The 21,581-nt window shown below is 38.7% G+C and overlaps 1 protein-coding gene across 5 annotated transcripts in view; it reads right to left on the reverse strand.

The window, feature by feature from the left end:
• KAT6B (lysine acetyltransferase 6B) overlaps positions 1-21,130 on the reverse strand; it is a 167,759-nt gene extending 146,629 nt beyond the window's left edge. Inside the window, exons 1-3 of one of the 5 annotated variants that reach the window (XM_036223578.1) lie at positions 20,716-21,130; positions 10,483-10,549; positions 6,752-7,628 (exon numbers count right to left, since the gene is read on the reverse strand). In XM_036223578.1, the coding sequence (XP_036079471.1) occupies positions 6,752-7,372 (621 nt within the window). In that variant the 5' untranslated portion in view covers positions 7,373-7,628; positions 10,483-10,549; positions 20,716-21,130. Of the gene's footprint in view, positions 1-6,751; positions 7,629-10,482; positions 10,550-19,293; positions 19,648-20,402; positions 20,506-20,715 lie in introns of those variants that run through there. The other 4 variants (XM_036223577.1, XM_016160245.2, XM_036223579.1 and 1 more) reach the window with 4 other exon arrangements.
• Positions 21,131-21,581: the final 451 nt, after the last annotated feature.

Raw genomic sequence — 21,581 nt, forward strand, 5'->3', positions numbered from 1 at the left:
CCTGGCTCCCAGCCCACATCACTCTGAGTATCACAGGCCGCCCAGACCAAGGATCACCTCCTTACTGTAGGCCTCATTGCTTTCCATATGGCAACTTACTGACATCAAAAAGATGTAAGAAATTATCAAAATTCAGCAGGTTAGTCCCATTCCCTCCCTTGAACTGTGGAAGAGTCACTGATATCTCAATTACCTCTTGTACGGTACCTTTTTCCCTGAATGCTAAGATTTTACAATGTTAAAAAAAAAAAAAAGCGAAGGGCAGGTTTCTAGACTAACAGATGGAAGATTTAAGAACAAAAGACCTCCCTGATAGCACAAAGAGCTAAAATATTGGTATATATACCTACAATATAACTACAATAGTACGGAGGAACAAAAATTGAACTTGTAAATAAAATTAAGCTGCTCTTCTGAAATGCCTGTGAAGCTACAGACAGGAAAAGACCCAGCATGGTTTCTATGTATGCTTATACTGTTTCTAATAGAAAGGACACAATCAAGCCAAAACAAACATCTGTTAACCAGTTAAGTTTGTTAATGAAACAAAATTGCAGCTGGTTTTATCAAAGATCAAAAGTGAAGCAAATTAGAGAAAGGATGTACGAACAAAGCTGGTTTCTAAAAAATAATGGCTAAAGAATTCTAAACCTACTTGTCAAATTAACACAAATCCTTCCTGGATTTTGCTTAGACCACTGATTAGTATTTATTTTATATTTTTGTAGAGCCCAGCGTCACAGTTTAAATCTAATTTTATTCACTCTAGAACTCTGTCTATATAGTTCATTTTGCAGACTTTTCAAAATATTATCTTTCATAAAACGAAACCAAAAAAGTTATGTTCTGCATTAATATTCTGCTAATTAAAAGGTTCACTTATAAAAGGAAAAACAACAGTATACAGTTTGCAACTCCTGGAGACTTTTCTGGGAAAGTAGTCCAGTCCCAAGTAGAAGCCTAACAATAGTGAGTAGCATTTCACAATGTGCATTCCCATACCTCCTTATACACATAAACTCCCCTTCACCTGAAGGCAGTGAGACAAGCGCACCCGCACACAAAAACATACTTTCCTCATGGCTCTGCTGATTTAAAATGTCATAAATTATGTGGCTGACTCATTTGCTAACTTCAATTTAGTAAGCTAATTGATGTTTATGTACTTAGAAACATTAAAAGATTGGAAAGATCAAAGTACCTGAGAAAATAAAGATTCAGATTTGAAATGTTGGTGTAACTAGAGAAGAACAGTTTTATGAAATCCATTGTTGTTTAAGTACAGACCAAGAAAACTAAGTTTACAAAAATAAAAAAGTTATAAATTTTACAAAGTTTGCTATTGCAGTGATAAAATAATCACATTTTCTCATGTATCCTTTGTACATTATCATGTACAAAGATAAAATACATAAAAAGAATATAAACTTTCATTCTAAGAAACATTAAAATGTACTATTTATTAAATAAAGTTTAAAGGGAAAAATAAAATCTTTGCCATCCAAGTTACAATCAAAATAAATCAGCAAATAGCACTTAATTGAAATAACTTTAAAGCTATATAATATAGATTTCCTTAGTACTGAAAGTATACAAACATAGTAGCTGTTATACTCCAATAGGTATATGGAATACAACAGTAAATTCCTGAACACTGCTGAAAATATCCAAAATCAATCAGGAAACCATACCCTTAGCATCCTTAATGCTTGGAAGAAAATACCATTAGGAAATCAGAAAACAAACTGATCTATGTTTATGTATCACTCATGTCAGGATTATGTGTTGTAGAAAAGGCAGCTACAGTATCAAATATATCTAAGATCCAAAGAGTTAAAAAGAATGTTTAACACTTATTTTAAGAGTCAAAGATCCTTTGACATCATGTTTCTACTTTACCTAAAGCCTATTTCATTAGAAGTCTAGACAGATCCCATCTTGATAAAAACTCAAAAGTGGAACAAGCTGTCATGCCTCAGAGTGCAATAGAAAGACTCTCTCACTCTTCATTTTTTATTTCCTTTGACCCCACTAACTGGTTTGAGACAATCCAAGTACTCATTCAACAATGCCTCAACAACTAGTACTGTCTGCTTACAAAAGCAGTCCTGACAGTAGTCTGCTATTTTGAAGAACTTCTGAAGCTTAATTAACATGAACTACGATCTTTTTCCTTCTCTGACCCTAGAATAGCAAGTATTTGATTCACCTATTCTTTCACATTATAATAGGTTTCTGTCTGACTTCAGTCATTCTAAAACTGACTTTCATCTATATCAATTCCAAAATTCAGATTATATGGAAGAGTATATTTTGCAATATTTAGAGCTTTATCCAACTTTCAGTTAAATATTCTTAGCTAAGCATTCTTTGGGAAATGTGACATCTGCAATACAAAGGACACCATTTCAAAGGAAAACTAAGAAGGCCAACAGAGAGGAGGACATTTGGACTCTCCATAATGAGCAAATAAAAAAAAATTACACACATTTCTGCCAAAAAGATGCAGAGTTGTCTGAAACTATGAACGAATCCCCTAGGGCTGAGAGACTTCTGGGAGTCTGCCTCATCAAAGAACAATATGGATGAGTGAATGGTCCTTTGCAAAATACAGGTGACTGGAAAAGTCCCAGAGAGATGAGGAGGGTCTCCCTAGGACAGGGATAATGGGCTTGGTGATTAGAGGATAGAGTGAAGAAAAATGAAGAAAGTAAAATCTAAAAATAAAGTTCTTCAATTTATGACATTTATTCAACACAAGAAACTGATGTATGATGTACATTAATCTTTAATTTACGAAAATATTTCAGTCCAATAACACTGACAAAAACCTTAATAAAATATCTCCCTATAAATAATGGGGAACAAATAGAAAAAACAATTGAATAAGCCAAGACCACGAAAAGAGACAAAACCTAGTTTTGCCTCTCAGCAGCATTTCTAATCAGCCGTGCTCCTTTTAAAACTCATCTTATTTATTTTTCTTATTGACAGCATCATTGTTTTTGGATTTATGTTTAAATGTTGTTATTAGATTCTGATAGTTCATTTCTTTAAAAAAAAAAAAAAAAGAAAGAAAGAAAGAAAGAAAGAAAAAAATCAAAAGCCCTACCTGACATTAGAAATGTCTGTCTCCTTTCCCAATTATATTAGTCTAGAATGAGTTCCCATATATTATGTACTACACTAGAAACATACCAAGATTTGACACTTAATAAATTTTAGGAAGATATTCCCAATAAAGTGAAATACCAAGGAATCTGTTTAAAACTGAACTAACTGGTTTTATAAAAATGCTGAAGTCCAAGTGTTCTAATGGAATCTTAATGCTATGGAGTCTGTGGTGATAACTGAAGTCCCTCTTAGAATATTTGACTTTCCAAAGTCCTCATAATCTGACCTAATTGAGCTTTACCACTTTTAATAAGAAACACTAATACTATCCTTTAGGAGTTCCCTCACTAAGTCAAAGATAAAGTTTTATCTTCAATGGTTTAATTCATTTCCATATCACCTCACCAAAGAAAGCTTTCTTAAATAAATACAAAAAAGTTATGCTAAGAAGCCAGTATGGTAATATCCAATTTGAATTCTAGACTATCAGAAGATGTGCAATTACATTTCAGAAAGGAAAGGAGCCCTTCTATTTGAACGTGCGTTGTATTCCGCCTAGCAGTCATTCATAGGAATGATGATGATGTTAAATCTAATTAGACATGGATTTACTATTTCCCTCACTGCTTTCCCATATTGCTAATATTATAAATAGTATGTGCTTTAAAAACTGAAATAGGCTCATTGCAGCTCCCAAATTTAAAATGCCGGAAATCTACTTGTTGAGAAAAACTGCTTCTAAACATTTGTGGAACTGCAAGAGACACTTTTACTGTTAATGGAAAGCCACCACTATTGACCAGCATACAGCCCAGCAGTAAAGAGGTCTGGAGTCACTATCTTGTTAGAATCTTGGCTTCACCACTCACCAGCTCTATAAGGGACTTTAGACAAATTACTTAAGCTTTGATCCTCAGTTTTTCATCTGTAAAATAAAGATAATAATCTATGGCCCTCGCAGTTACTGTGATAAGGAGTTAATAAGTGTAAAGTACTTGGAGTAGTACCAACATTTAACTCTTAAGAAATGTTAGTTATTATTTTTACTATTTTTATTTTTTTTTTACAATTACATGAAACTGCTCAACAAAAGTAACTAGAATAACAGCTTCTTTGGAAGACATCAGTTAACTAAACTGTAATTGAGATTACTGTATCTCTGTACAAACAGTTGCTATTTATATCATAAATGTCCTCCCATAATGCAAACTCTACAGACTTCTAGCACAAGAACAATGATAATCTGCCTTTCAAATATGTTAGAAAAAGCCCCGTGTACAAGAAACTACAGCATAACCAATCTACATACAGATCCAGTTCAGCAGCTAAAGCAAGAATAACCATTAACATATTATGGTTTTAGAGAAAGAAACTCAAAATATTTTCTACAGTATAAAAAATAGTCACATTAGCTATCTGACATTTTGGATCCCTTTGAGAATCTAATAAAAACTATACACTCTCACCCTAGAAAAACGTGAATACATATCACTGTTTGATTTCAAGGGATTTGTGGCCTACCTTCCCCAAACCCATTCATGGGCCCAGGTTAAGAAGTTCTATTACATTTACTTAGCAAGTTTACATAGTTTTAAACTATTTACCATTTGCAATCTCAAAGGGTAATATATCGTGATGTAGTTTTTATTACATTTTTTAAGGAAAAAATGCTATTGTAATATACAATACAAACAATATAATACATTATACCCAGAGTTGACCTGATTTTCATTTATCTTTATTTGTCCTTTTCTAAGAATTAGATTTTGATTACTCAATGCAACTGATCTCAAAATTTCACCTAGTAAAAATTCTAAGACATGTTTTCTCAGATTTCTTTGTTATATGATGATGCTAACTGGACAACTTAAAGATTAGCATCATAAAAAGAGCAGTAGCAATTGCATGCTAAGCAATAAATTACACTGTTCTCAACCCTAGACACTTTTAGACATGAATTTTCCTTTAGACTAAAAATATCTCCATACGGATGCTGTATGGAAAAAAAAATATGATAAGGTTAGCAAGAAATGGCGAGCAAGGTGAAAGAGGATAGGAAAGAGATTATGGAAAATTTGTACTGACTCCTCTATCACAAGTAAAAATATCCTCTGGATCACAAAATTACTGAAACATACTATTATTAAATTGCCTAAAGCTGTCTGAATTAGTCCATGTACTTGATGACTATGAAACCTTAATATACCTTAAGGTAGTATATATCTTTTAAAAACAAAGATATCCAAATCCATCAAGAAATGGTTCTATATTCCCTTAAGGAATTTCCTCACGGTATAAGCATTTATAAAAATATTTAATGAGAAACAGAAGTGCTTAGTGTGGCTGTGTCAGACACAAGTATTAGGATTTGAATTACTATTTTTTAAATAAATATTATTTAACAAGAAAATGGCATAGGTTTACTTACGTCTTTCTTTATGCCCAGATTCTCTCTCAAAAAATTGAGGGCTGGTTATACAGACATAAACATCACCAAAGGACAAGATAAATGTTAAGGAAAACTAGTAACCTAAAAATACAGTTAAGATATAAATGCTAGCATTCCAATTAGCCCATGGAAAGGAAAACCACCTGGTCCTACCCAGTTTCTAGAGCTGGGTCCCTATTCAGCTTAAAGCACTAAGGAAAGCAGGATCTATCTTAAGAGCTGGCAGTATCCAAAGAGGGAAAAAACACCATCAGGAGCACAACTTTTCCTAACACTTCTAAAAATGTAGTTAACACATACAACCACCCTTTCTATCAACAATGGTTTATGGTTTACAAGATGTAAAGTTAACTGATATCAATGTATCCACTTGCCCAAGGGACAGACGATAAGGCCCAAAACTGGAGAGCCTCGATTATTATAAACAATTTGCTGTTGCTCTACTTTGGTTTTAGTTTGGGCAGTAATTTCAGTAGCTTTGAAACAAAACAAAGGAAAATCCTACTCAACCAAAGACTTAAAATTGTAGCAGTAACTTAAGGAGAAATCTGCCATATATGTATAAATACTACAGAAATAACATAAGCCCCAGGGAAACCAAAGAGTATAAGAAAAGATATGGTATGAGACAAAATAAACATTCACTTTCACCCACTGAGAAGTAGACAATAAATTATTTCGAACTGAAGCAGTCAGGATTTAGGTCACATATCAAAACAATTCAAGTATTAAAATAATCAGTGTATAAATTCTTCTTCTCTAAAAATAATAATGAAGATAAAAAATATCAATTATGCCTCAATAAAGCTGAAAGATAAAGATAAAAAATAAAAAGGGAAAAAAACATACAGCGGCCTTTTTTAGATTTTTTAAAATATATATTATCTTGCCCTTAAGGAGGATTAAATTTCTCTATCTTGGTCCCTTCAAGCACTTACCAGTTAATCAGAGTTTAAAAAACAAATCACATAATCATCACATTAAATTCCCAGTCAACCAATAAGGAAGCCAGCCCTCGTTTCATTGTAAATCAATATAGAACACTTTATATACATAACAATATATACATTTTAAAATATAAAAGCCTGCTCTATTTATTCAGAACTTTTGTCCACATAAAATAGAACTTAAACTGTACCAATGAAAAGGGCAACATTTAGAATACATTAGCATTCTCTCTTCACTTACCTGGTCTTTCTCATGGGGTAGAAGGCTGACAGGTGGGAGAGAGGACGGGAAAGCACTGGGATATTTGGGAGCCCCTTTGCCATCTGAGCTTCCATAATTGACCCTGTACTGTGGTCCGTCTTTCAGTAACCTCCCATTGTTCACTGCTCGTTTGGCCCCAAGTCGCAGCCGCTGCTGAAAGGCTGGGTTGTTGGTGGTGCTTGTGAGATCATTTTGACTTCTGAGATACTTCTCTATGTTCTTCAGGGAGGAGCCATTTGGCTCCTCAAGTCCTTCAATTGCTCTCCTTAAAAGTTTATTCCAATCCACATTGCGGAGATCATTACATGTTCCTCTAGACCCCTTGGCTGATTTAGGAAAAGTGCCTGGTTTAACTGATGAAAAGCGGCCAGGGTTGTCTGGGTCCTTATAGGAGGCAAGGCCTTTGTTGGTGACTTTGAGAACTGAGCCATCCTGAACACTGAGTTCCAGCTGTTCAGAGACTGTCTTCTTATCCAATCCATGGGAAGTGCTGACTGCATGGCAGATTCTCTCTTCAGAGGGCCTTTGCTTTTGTTTTTTTATTTTCTGTATAGCTTCAAGAATCCACTCTGTATAAAGTGGGTTTGCAAGTTTTACCATGGTTGATAAATGACTTCTTCAATACAAAAGTTACCCATAGAGGTTTTCCTTGTATTTAACAGAACTTGCACATTTAAAAGTCACTTACAATTCAATAAATGGGAAGAGTATTCCAGACCATATTAAGCAACATCTTACAAACATCCATCCTCAGAGTAACAAGAAGACAAACAGGCTATGTTGACAGTTGTCTTATTTTGACCAACCGGAAAGACTGCATTTAGGTGAAGAACATCTTGAACCAGGAAATCAAGACCTTAAAGGATAAACAGGGGGAAAAGGCTCTTAATAATGGAACTCTAAAAATAAATTTAAAAACTCTTTAGTATTACTTTTCCTGATGTAAAAAGACCCCAGAAGTAATGATAGGAAAGTATTATGTAACAAAGCCACAGTGACTATATTTTCCAACCAGAAATTGGGTCTCAGTCTGAGAAAGAATTTTTTTAGGATTTTTCATTTATTATTTATACAAAGTCACTTATAGGGCATTTAAGAGATCATGTCTAAGTTATATTTAATGGATAACCTTTATTGAAATTAATAAAATTACATGAAGGTGGTTCAAAATACATCTATCATAAACATAAAAACAAACATCAAAGAATTAGTAAATAATCCAAAAAATCTAATATAAGTACATTAAACTTACTTTAAGAAATCTTAAACTTAAGGGAAAAAAAAGAATAATCTTGATTCTTCTGTTTCAACTAGATACTATATTTCTCAGGTCTCACAGCTAAGAAAATTTCCCATCTAGCCACTTCTATAGAATTATATCCTCCCATCCCTTTGAAAAGGGTCTGTGACACTCTCTATAATCAACAGGTTGGAAAATTGAAACTAATATAGTAACATAACCCTTTACCTTTTAAATAATATAGCATTCTAGGTTTCTTAGTACCTAGTTAGCTCCTGAAAACTGCTCAATACAAGGAAGGTTCATACAAATCTGATTCCAGGTAGGCAGCAGCAGTATTGCTCTCCAAGAGCCTCCTGGTATACATAAAAACCACCCTGGATCTCTAATCTGGTTGGTAGTGAGTACACCTGCAAAGAACACCAGGAGAAAGTGCCCTGGCCTGGGAGTTGGGTCAAATCTGGGCTCTAATCTTGCTTCTGCACTGTAATATTCACATCTTAACTCTTTTTATAGTTTAAAGTTTAAGAGCATGCTCACATATAACTTGTCAGTTAATCTGCAGGCCGACTCTATAGGTAAACTGAGGCTCAGGGAAAGATGGAAATCATTCAAGGTAACAGTCAGTAGATTTAAGGCTTAAAGGCCATTATTCTAATATTTAACTCCAGCACTATCTTCACCTGAGACACAACTGCTTGCGTTAGCTAGTTCTGCCTCTACAATCAGACTAATGGTATGAATGCCACCTCTACCAATGTCTAGCTGAGAAACCCTGGGTAAGTAATAAGTTTCATCACTCTACCTGTAAGGCAATATTAATACATCCTACACAGGATTGTTGAAAGAATTAAGTGAACTCAGTATCTAATATTCAACAGACAGTCATCAGTTCCATCAAATATGATGATGTCTATACACTCTGAAAAATATCTCATAATATACAAAATTAAAGTTATCTCTGGTTATTTAATTTAATTTACCTAAATAAAAGGAAAATAATATTTTCCTTAAAACTTTAGCAAGATATCCTAAAGAATCTAACATTCATTCACAAAGATTCTGTTGCTGAAAAACAGTTGGGCCATTGAACTATATTTGTTGAGTCAACTTAAAAGAGACAGTTTAAAAGAACTGTCTTCCTTGTGATCAGTAGTAAACTATAGATTCACTCCATTTTTCTTTCTCTCAGATTCACAAACTTGGGGCTGAGGAACCTTAGAGGTCATCCAGTTCAACCTCTAGTTATCCAGTAAAAGATCCCTTGCTCAATATCCCCAAAAGAAGGGTCATAAAGTCTCAAAATACTTCCAGTGTTTGAGAATTTGTTCCTTTTTGAGGCAGTTCATTTCATCATTGGACACCTCTAATTGTAATACTTTTCTTGCTCACAGGAGCAAAAATTTGCCTTCCCATAACTTCTACCCACTAGTCCTAGCTCCTATGGAACAATTGTGAAAAATTCTTATTAATTATTTAATATGGCAGGCCTTCAAATGTTTGAAAACAAGTATCTTTTGAAAACCACTACAATCAACCCCATTCTACCTCTAGCCCCACTTTAAACTATTTACATCCAAGATCCTTAACCATTCCACATTATCACATGGTTTCCAAGCACCACCTTTTGGTTGCTCACTAGTAACTAATGCCCATCTTAAAATATGGCAGTCTAGGCATTATCTAATTATAAATGCAATCCAAGGTTACATGAACTTTCTTAACAGCCCTGCCACACAACTGTTTCATGCAAAGCAGTCTAACCCAAAATCCCAGATCTTCTCATAAAAAGGATGTCAAGTTGAGTCTTTCCATTCCCTTTCTTGTACGAATTTAAATGCTGGATTTAAATTTTATTACAGTTCAAGTTCATTTTGTTGGTTTGAGTCTATCTTCCAATCTATTAAAGATTGTTTTAAATTCTGATTCTGTCATCTATGTCATCTGCAAATCAAATAAGCACTTCCCTCTGTGTCATTATACAGATCACTGACAAAAATGTTAGACTTGGAACATGATGTGTTTAGGAATGAAATCACTAGCTTTCATAGTGCAACCACTTTCAAGATAGAACACAGGAATCATTCTGTGTTAGAAAGTTTAGAACAGGAAGCTGATCTTTCCAAAGTAAAATGGTTTGGGGCAAAATTTCATTAGAGGACATTTCACTGTGTCCAAGTAATTATTTCATCTTTCATCATTTATTCAAGATGAATCAACTAATTTAATTTGACTGCACAAAACACAACCATAGGAAGCAAGAAAAGAGGTCACAGAAAAGTATCCAATATTGCAAAGCTGCTTTCAGGAATCATGGTTACACAAGCAAATGAATATACATTAAAACGAAATGCATTTCAGAAGAAATAAATACTTAAAATATACCTTCATGACAAGCTATTACCACAATCCTTACCCACAATCAAAAGACTGATATTTTACATATTAAAAATAAAATAAGGGAAAATACCAGGATTGGAACGCCAAACATTTTAACAGTCCATGACAAAAAAGATTGTCCAGATCTTCAGACAAATCTGCCAAAAGAAAAAAAAAAAGTAAATGTTAATTTGGGCATAAAGACTTTCCTTAAATTCAGCAACCATCTATGGCTCTCCACAACTACTCAATACACAACAGCTGCAATGAATTTATCAGTACATTACATTTGGTGATATATTAACTCTTTCATGGCACTAAAGAGTATTTAAGAACAAGGACTGAAGCCCCAAAGCAAGTAACTAAAGAGGTTAAATTTTGTTCTTCTTTAAGGCCAAAACTGTTCTCCAAATATTAAAATTCAGGTTTGTGAGTCTAAAAAAGAATCTCATCATGGAAAAAAAAAAAAAAATCCGCCATTCCTCAGATAGCCAGGCAAATATAACATTGTATCTAGAAAAAAGAAAAAGAGAAAAAAGAAAAGAAACATTTAAAAGTCAATATTAATTTTCCTGGTAATATTCACTATTTGTCCCAAAGGTCACCTGGCACCTAGGTACTGACTGGACTATTAAGATACAGCCAATAACTAACTGTACTTAAGAGAAAGATAGACCAGTTTCCACAATAGTAAGTATGTGCTGATACAAGTCAAATTTTAGAATATTGATCATTTTTATTTCAAAGGCAAAAAATAAATTTAAAACACTGTAAATAACTGCATGTTGATCTTATCCAAAACAACCAAGCAACCTTAGATCTTCTTTTCCCTTTCCCCAGGCACAGACACACATCCCACTCCTCAATATAATCTCAAAATTAGCTCTCATCTGACACCAACCAACAGAGTTAATTAGGCAGAAGCAGATGTAACTCAGCAGCTCTCTGCTACAAGCAGAATCAGTGTTTTTTTAACACATACACAGCTAGGAGAGGAGCAAAATCAGAAGTCTCTTATCTGTATCCAATTCTCAACTAAACACATGTATATTATCCACTTTGTATATTATCTACTGCAAATTTTTTAATCTTAGGCTGCTTTGTTTCTGACATCCTACTGGCCCCACCATAAACTGGTATACGCTAAGAGAACAGATTGAAAACCAATTTAATTTTAGTCTAAGCAGTATCTAACAAGAAAGAAATCTATAGGAAATAAATGCATAATTAATTCAAAAGCCAAAAAGAAATGTTTTTTTCCCCCCGATCCGAAATTACCCACACCATTTCTCTTTTTCAGAGCACTAGGATTTATTTCATATATAAATAGGACAGTATCAGTACAACCTTAAAAATCATTATTCTCTTTTCATTTTTTTCTCTAAAAACTTGAAAGTTGGACTAAAAGGCTACTGAAAGGAGAGTAAATCGCTCCAAATTAATTCTGGGGACTCATAGAATAATTAAATTATGCTATTTTCTGAGGTTCTAAATCATTTTATTTTTAACTACAAAATATATCAATAAATTATATGGTTGTATCATATAGCCTTATAATAAAACACTATTTACATCACTCATTACAAACTATTCTAAACAGATCTAGAGAAATGCTTAGTCCAACACTGAGCTTTTGGCTTGATTAGTATTATATAAATATCAACACTATCAGAAATATTCATGTCAGCATAAGAGTCAAAATATCCTGGATCATAAATATTATGTGAAGCCTCCTCTAAGCTTTTACTAAAGCTGTGTGTTGTTTCAAAATTAATGTCATAACACGAGTCATGAGATTATGGATGAGCCAAAATGTGGTAGAAAAAATAAAGATTAATAATAGAGTTTACTCTTTTGTCTTCCTGAGTTTTAATAAGTTATTTTTAGCTCTCTCACTTTTATAAGCTCCTGGATATTTTCACAGACTATTATGTAACTGAGTGAGGATCCACAAACCTTAACAGTATCTTCTGAAACAGAACATATACTACTTAAGAAAGGGACATTAACTTCTTTTACTCTATAACCACCCAGGCACAGACAATTGGCATAGCTGCTCAAAATAGCATCCTCAGTTAACAAATATCTGCTGTCTGACAGCATCAAATATCATCCAGATGGTGATATTTGTTGGCTTACAAGTCCTGGATGCATCTATTTTCCCTAAAATTAATGTTTGAGGCCCAAAACATGAGAATTGGAAGGTGAGATTATAAATACTAATCAAAGAACAGCTAACAAATATTTAGTGAGATGTTGTTCTGGGTGTGCACCTCTAAGGTAGGTGCTATGTGGATAAGAAGCAATTAAGCGCTGTTTGGTGATTCCTCAAAAACGTAAACATAAAATTACCATATGACCCTGCAATTCCACTTCTAGGTATAGACCCCAAAAAACTGAAAACAGGTACTCAAATAAGTACACGTACACACATTCAAGAAAGCACTATTCACAACAACCAAAAAGAGGAAATAGCCCAAATGTCCATCAATATGAAAGGAATAACAAAATGTGGTATATAGCCATACACTGAATATTATTCAGTCATAAAAAAGAATGAGTACTGATACATGCTATAATGTAGATGAACCACAAAAACATCCTGTAAAAGAAGCCAGGCACAAAAGATAACATATTTTTTTAATTCTCTATATATGACACACCCAGAATAGATAAACCCATAATAGGAACATGAATTGGTAGGGCTGGGGTGGTGGTGGAGGGGTGCATTTTATTTTGGATTGATGAAACTGTTTTAGAACTAGATAGAGGTGGTGGTCACACAACACTGTGAATGTACTAAATACTAAATGCCACTGAATTATTCACTTTAAAATTATTGAGGAATTTTGCCTCAATAATTTTTTTAAAAATAGAAACAAAGCACTTTACTATAATACCAACTATTTTCTGACAACTACCGTGGGCCGGGCATTTTACATAGACTATCAGTAAACCTTAAAACAACCCTGTAGACTTACATTGTTGCCCCATTTTGCAAAAAGAAAATTGACCCCTGACTTTGTCAAGACCTCAGACCACTAAATCATAAAGGATTTTAATTCAAATGCTAAAACCTAAACTTTTCCTATCTCTCCATTGGTTTTCAAACTAGGCTCCCTGGATCTCTTGTGATAAAGTATCTTGGGTGTCACCTGCAGGTGCCCTTTGTGGGTCAAAGAGTAGGGCCACCATAATCCCTTGCACCAAACAAAACACCTCCACCTCAAATGTTCCACACAGTAGCGGGCTTCTCCCTAAGATTCACTTCAAAGAAAGGGTTCCTCTGATTACAGAAAGAAAAATGTCTGGAAACAACTGTGACTATACCTTGCTGGTTATGGGATGGGCAGAACCACCCTTGGATAGATGGAACTTAAACTAGACCTTGAAAGACAAAGCAGAACTTGAATCACTGCCCAGTCTCTCCACCCAAATTCAAATCCTTCATGGCTCAATGCAAAGGACATCTTCTTAGGAGCCTTACCACTCCTCTTACAGGAAGCTTTAAGCTTTCTTACTATTTTGGTATTCATTCCCTACTTTGTATTATGCTTATTTGTGTACTGACCTCATCTCCCTTACTAGACTGTGAAATTCTTAAGGACAGGATTCATGTTTGATTCATCTTTGTATGTATACCCTCAAGACTTCCCAGGATCACAACCTGAATATAAGAGGGGTTCAATGCCTATTTGTTAAATGAATTCATCCGTGAGTGAATGAAGGGAATCTAGAAGGTACAGAAGTTAAGCATGAGCTGTTAGACAAAAGGGACACCAAGTTCATGTGCATGCCTAAAGAGAGTATATGTTGAAGAGGAATAAAAAATAAAGTTGGCTATGACAAAAGCTAGGGTGAGACACATGAACATGACAGATGAATAGGAAGCCACTGCAGGATTAGTGAAACAATAAGGCACAGTGGAATGCACAAGCACACACACACACACAAATTTGTTTAATATTTGAATCACTCTGGGAATGGTACCCATCTTGTCAGTATAGGTTGGAGGGAAGGATGACTGAAGAAACAAACAAAAGCAACCAGTATTTTCTCTCTCCAAACATCAATCTGGTTCAACTTATATTCATGAGTCTGACTCAGCGGCAAGCCCAGAGTAGGCACTCAATAAATGTTAGCTGAATTGAATATTTAATTCCCCATCTTTTTAGAATAATACGAAGTTCTTTCTCACTACTCATTAACATAGAGAGTTTTTAATTCATAAGCTAATAATGTTTTCCAAGGATTTCTAAGAGGCTAAATCACTATGAAAATGATCATTTCAACTAATACATTTTATATTAATTGGAAGTTTAATTTTTCATGTCATGCTCTCCTAGTTGACAATATCCTTGTTATGTCATTAAACTATAATTGTGTAAATCTGCTTCAACAAATAACTGAACCATCAATAAACTATTATGGCTTCCATAATCCCTAGCAAAGATTAGTTTCAACATCATCATCATAAATTAGTAGAGACATGTCCCAAATCTCCCCGTGAATCCCACGAATTAGGTTTGCAAAGTCATCCCTGCATTTAAGTGCTCAATAGTTCAGGCCTCTAAATTTAATCACACTGTTAGGAACCTCACAGGAAATTTGATCCTTTGTAAAACAGAGGATTTTAGAGACAAGATGAAAAGTCATTTGAAGTCATCAGGACTTTGGAGCCAGGATACACTGATTAGTAATGATGATATTAAAACTAAGCACTTTCACTTAAGAAATAATCAACTAAATTTAGAATGTCTTTTTTGGCCTTTAAAATTTTTCTGTTCAATCCTAGATTTCTTCCTAATTACAAATCAGCTTCAACTCGGTTTTAATGACAAAGACTAAAAACAATTAAGAAAAAAATCTGACATCTGCATTTGTAAAAGATTATCTTGAAAACACAAATCATTTAACTTTATCACAGATGTCTTCAAACAGGATATCCAGTAGAGCCTGAAAACAAATTAGGGTTCCCCTTCGAGAATTTCAAAAAATTACAGATCTATTTTTAAAAATGAATACATCTACATATACTTTTGCATACAATTTCAAGGGCTTTCAAAACCTCTATCACCCATTCAAGGACCCTTAAGGCCCACTGTCTACTCTAACTTTATCTACTTTAAATTTTTTTTATACACAGAGAGGTCAATAATTTTATCCAGTTTCTAATGAATTATCTCTATGTCTCCGCATGTACTTTAATTAGGACACGTTACATTAAAAATAAGAAAGTTATTCTCATTGGTTTTGGATATTATCAAATAGGCTTCTGAAATCTTATTAAATGAGGAGTTGTGCTATGGTGGGATATATCCAGAGTTCAGGGATCAAGTCCACACTTTGCTAGTAGCTTCCTAAACTGTGGAATATTGGACATGTTTTGTAATAAATGTATGCCTCCGTTTTTTCATCTGTAAAATGAGAATACATCCCAGTTTTGCAGAACTGTAAATATGAGAGAACCAAAGATGGTGGCAGGCACATAGCAGGAACACAATAAAATGCTAGCTCATAAAAGGAAAAAGAGCAATACAGTCAGCTGGAGACCTGTAAAATCTAATCTGGCTGTACTTCTGCCTATATAACCATTTTCTCCTAAGAGACAGGAGAAGTCAGCACCTGGCTCTTAGCTACAGATGCGGAGAAGTAAAAATTCAAGACAGAGATCAGAAGGAAGTGAGCAAAAAAAAAAAGATCTGTAATGGTGAGGATGGGTCAAGAAAGGTATATGTAACTCATAATCATATATCTTTCAAGGTCAATAAAGCTTTTAGAAGATAATACTGCATAAGAGAATATCTACTTGACCTGAGGGTAGGAAAAGTCTTAAAACAAGACACAAAAAAGCACTAACCATAAAGAAAAGACCAATAAATTTGACTCCATTAAAATTAAGAACTTCTGTTCATTTAAAGACACCATAAAGAGAGTGACAAGGCAAACCACAGAATGGAAGAAGGCATTTGCAACATACACACAGGACAAAGGACTTGATTCCAGAGTAAATAAAGAACTTCTAAATGGCAATAAAAGATGCAAAGCCTGATTTAAAAATAATAATAATAATAATAATAATAATAATAATAATAATAAGGGGCAGACTTGAATAGGAGCTTTACAAATGAAGAAATCCAAATAGCCAACACATATATAAAAAGCTCTTCAACCTGGTTACTAACCAGGTAAATACAAAGTTTACCAGATCAGCTAATTTGAAAAGCTAACAAGACTTGAGAGTTGGAAAAGACAAGAGGCAATGGTAACACTCATAAATAACCAGAGAGAGTGTAACCTCATACAACACTTTGGAAAACAGTTTGGTACCTTAAAGCTGAAGGTAAGCATAACCCCGTAACTAGGGAAACTATACAATTCATCATCTAAATGACACTTTTGAGAATTAAGGGTGCTTTATTAACAATTACACTGAGACAACAAGCATAAGCCGGGATAAATGGTCACCTTGCCTATGAACCAGCAATTCCATTCGTAGGTGTACACCTTAGAAAAACTTATACACATGTGCACCAGATGACAGATACGGAAACACTCATAGCAGCTTTGTTCACGATTTCCCCAAACCGGAAACAACTCAAACATCTAGCAACGGTGGAATGGATAATACAAAAATTGTGAAAGATTATGGGAGTCCAATAAAAAGGTGTCTAAGGGAGCTTTGGAAATGCAAATTAAAGCATTATAGCGGGGAAAAAAAGTCCCTTCATCACACTTCTCATATCCATGTACTATTCTGGAAGCAAAGACTGATCACTATAGCTCACATTATCTCTACTTTCATAAAACAATTTCCTTTTCTCTCACCTTATGGAAATACAGGCATCTGCATACAGGAAAACTGAAGGTGCTTTGTAAAGAACTATCTAAAAGACTAAAAAGTCGCCTGTTTAACAAACCTAGATCAAATAGTTTTCTTCCAACTGGTATGTGAAAGTCCATGAAAGTTTAAGTTATTTACTATCTTCCAATACTCACCCTATCTGCCTTTCATTCCACATTATGCTTTACATCTAACAGTTTCCGCCTTATCTGCAAAAGTAGTGTGCGAGAGAAACATTTGGTATAATAGCAATGACACAACATCCACTCTACTCAGACGCCTGGGTATGACTGGTAGGCAAAACATCTACTGACCATGTCATCACTACCTGCCAGTCATTCCTTTAAGTTCCTCTTTTAATATTAAAACCCATCTCTATCTTTCCTTTTTTTTTTTTTTTTAACTATCATTTCACCTCCCCAACCTTCAACCCTAAGTAGAAGTTCTCAGGTAAGAATATTCTCCTTTAATGAAATATGCAATGCTATCTTTCCTTCTTAAAATCACACACACAAAAAAACTGTCTTCAATCCATTTTGACATATGTGTGAAGAATTTATTAATAGCTAAAGAATGGAGTGTATTACTTCAGGACTATCCCAGAAAATCTAGAGTATCCAAATAAGACTAGGAAGAATATTTTACTCAGTCATGCCAAAACAAATAACAAACAAAAACAACAAAACACAACACACACACACAACCTTTGAACGCCATAGACCTAACACTATCCCAACTTAACTAAATCCCACATGCTACTTGCATATTCTGTCCATATGGAAGAGTCTTCCTATGCTATTTACCTTGAATTTCTTGGTTACCTCCACCCCAAACGTACTTGGTTCATTGGTTTATCATATTCCGATACTCTCTCCAACATGCAGGGCTTAAACTCCTTCACGGGCATTTTTAATCTAGCCCTTCCTCTACTTTTGCCTGTAGTTTCCCACCACTCCTTGCACTCTGCCCATACCAAAGTGTTCCAGAGACTGGTATCTTTTCTCCTGCCCCACTTTCAAGACTCCAGCTCAAGTTTCATCCAAAAAAATCCAGCCTATGGAACAACCCTCTATTCCAAACTAACATATTTCTTTGCCCCATCCTCAGTCATGGTGCAGTGCACCAAATGACATTTACCCAGACCTACTGCCCAGCCTAGTGCCCAACCCCACCCATCTTTCTTCACACCTGCCGCCTCTTCCCACCATCCTGAATGCCCCGACCCATGAGATTTTCTGCCACAGATAAACCTTGCAAGTTCTAAGCAGTCTCCCTTAATATTTATGTCGGTTCTGCTGTCTTATCTTTCAGAGATTCTCCCAAGTATATCCATAGCATTATTCCATATCTTTTTAATGCTTCATATACCCCAAAGCCACCAAACCTTTCTATTCCAACATGCCGATTCATTCCAACACATTTCCACCACAGCAACTGTACCTGCTCTTCACAGTCCCCCAATCCAATATCTACTCTGCACTGCTTTCTCAACTCTACTCCACATCCACCACACCCAGCCCTCTCTTACTCTGCCCCGCCCCCCTAACTGCAATTTCACACTTCTGCATCATTTCACTTGCCCTCACATACCCCTCAGCCCCCTTCCACATCTCCGATACAGCACCTCTCCCCACTCTCTCTTCTGCACCTGCTTGCACACCTCCAGTTTCTCCTCCCCTCCACGCCCTCACCAATCCTTCCCAGACACTAGCTAGCCCCCAACCGTTCCTACCAGGCCACTCCCACTCAGAAAACCCCTACAAGCCCTCGGCTTCCGACCACCCGAGCCCCACCCCCACCCAAGATATCGCCCCGCCCCCTCCATCCTCGAGCCCCGCCCCTCACCCTGGAGGCCCTGCTGAGAGGCGGAGCTTATCCCTCCTCCCCTTTCCCCCGCCCCCTACCGTCACGCTCAGGGGCAACCTGACCCCAAGCGGCCCCACGGTGACCCTCGCGCAGAGGCCTGTGGGAGGGGCATCACAGCCCCCTATCCCCCTCTTTTCTCCCCCCGCCTGCTCAGTCTCCTCCCCCTGGGAACGCGCGGAGTGGGTGACAGACCTGGCCGCGCGCCACCGCCACCGCGCCTGCCGGGGGCGCTGCCGCTGCCTAAGAAAGAAGCTGCGGCTGCCGCCTGGAGGAGGTGCGGTCGCCTCCGCCACCGCTGCCGCCGCCGCCAGGGGTAGGAGCTAAGCCGCCGCCATTTTGTGTCCCCCTGTTGTTGTCGTTGACATGAATCCGACATGACACTGATTACAGCCCAATGGAGTCTCATTAAACCCGAGCCGTGGCCCCGCCCCAGCGCTGCTCCATTGGCCAATACCGCAGACACTTAGAGCCACTCGTTGGCCTGTGTGTCTGTCCATCACCCACACACTAACCACTCTGCAGCCCATTGGGGCAGGTTCCTGCCGGTCATCTTGCGTCCGCATAGACACACCCCTCGACCCAGCATCCTCCCTCCGGCCCCACCCCGGGGGTGGGTCCACGGCCAGTACCAATCAACAGACCGCTGGGCCCGCCTCTTCTGGACACTTATTGGTCCAACCCTTTTTCTCTCTCCCAGACACCGCGCCACCTCTACTTCCACCTACCCGTCCCCTCTGCCTCTGGAAATGGATTGGGTCTAATCACAGCAGAGGCGCTTGGCCTTATTGGCTGCAGATAACGCCAATCAGAAGGCCTTTTTTTCCCTCTCCCCTCCCCCACTCACCCCAAACCCCCTAGCCCGCAGCTAAAGTTTGTGTGAGAGCTGATCGCTGGCGGCGGCCGCAGGATTTAGGGGTGGGCGCGGGCGGGCGCGCGCGGGCGGGCACGCTAAGTTAAAATTCGAGGTTCTCAGTCGCCAGCTCCGGTAGTGGAGCGCGCGGACGGGCGCGCCGCCTGGAGCGTTCCATCCCGCCCCCTCCTCCACCCTCTCCTGTCCCGTCCCGGGCGACTACTCGCCCGCCCCCTGGCTCGCATCCTTACCCCCCACACACCCCTTAGCCTGCAAGCCCCAGGCCGGGTGCAGGCTGAACGATGTCGCTGCAGCTTCCTTGCCATCCCATGCCGAGGGGGAGCAAGACCCCTACCCGCCGGGCGTGCACCCCCCGGCTCCACACTCGCCCGTGTCTGCAAGCACGTGCACCGTTCGCCGCTGCCTCCAGCCACCCAGGTCCCCGGCTAACCTCGCCTGCAGCCCGGCCAATCGCTTGCTGCCCTTTGTGCTGCAGCCTGGGTCTCCCCGCTGCCTTCTTCAGCCTCCGCCTCGTCCTTTGCCAGCCGCCCGGGTCCGCAGCGCCGCGCTCCCCCCGCCCGGGACCCACCGCCGCCGCCTCCTTCTCCTCCTCCGCCTCCTCCTCCTCGGCTCCGGGCTGCAGCGCACAGAGCCCGAGGCAGCGCCGCCCAGCCCCGCTCCCCCCGCGCCGCCAGCTAGCCCGCCAGGCCGGGCCGGGGGCGCAGCCTGGACCCCGCCCGCCCCAGTCCCCGCCCCAGGGGTACCTGCCTCCGCCCTGGGGGGCTCCGCTCGCCGCCCTCGGGGGAGGGCGGGGATGCCGGTGTCCGCGGGAGGATGGGGACGCCTGGGCCGTTTGGGGCGGAGAGTGTGCCCGCTAGGGCTGGGACTGAGAGGTGCGGTCCTCGCCAACGCGCCCCCCTCCCGCCGCTGTGGGCCCCAAACTTCGTCCTCCGCCCGGGCCTTGCACCCTCGGGCGATCGCGGCAATTTTGGGGTGGGGGGATGCCTCAGGAGCTGTGTCTACCCTGATCACGAGGAAGAGGGAGCAGTGACATTCAGCGACTGCGGACAGGGCACCACGGCGGCATCCTTGGGTGGGAGTGGGGATGTCAGACGCGGGCTGGAGGGGGAAGCTGCCCCTCGAGATGCACTCTGCCGGCCTACGAGGAGCTGGAGAGCTCTGAGCTGCGTTCTGAATGTTTCTAAGGCGGTGCAGCCGGATGGCAGAGGTGATGAGAGGCGGAGAGAGTCAGGAGAAGACTGCTGGGGGGCCCTTCCCCCTCTCTAGCTAGCGCTCGAAAGAAGGCTGATGGTGAAGTTCGGTTTTCCAGGCTTCCCCTGGGCCCCCCGAGTTCCTGAGGCCCATTTGAGGGAGGCTGGGGGCTCCTCTGGCCGCCCAGGGGAGGCCACTCCGACGCTGCCCACATGCCTACCAGCGCCCTCCAGACTCCGAAGAGTTCTTCCCGGAGATGGTGGGATGCTGACAGAGGAAACTTCAGAAAATAGGAAAAGTGGGCTCTGTTAAAGAAATGGTTTTTACAGAGTTTGAGTACTAAGTTTTCTTTCCCAGGCGCCATTTCTTTGGAAGGGGAAGGAGAACTATGGCTTTGTAAAAGAACCAAGTTTCGGGC

The sequence above is a fragment of the Rousettus aegyptiacus genome, unplaced genomic scaffold, assembly GCF_014176215.1.
Source record: "Rousettus aegyptiacus isolate mRouAeg1 unplaced genomic scaffold, mRouAeg1.p scaffold_m13_p_6, whole genome shotgun sequence".
Classification (NCBI taxonomy): Eukaryota; Metazoa; Chordata; class Mammalia; order Chiroptera; family Pteropodidae; genus Rousettus; species Rousettus aegyptiacus.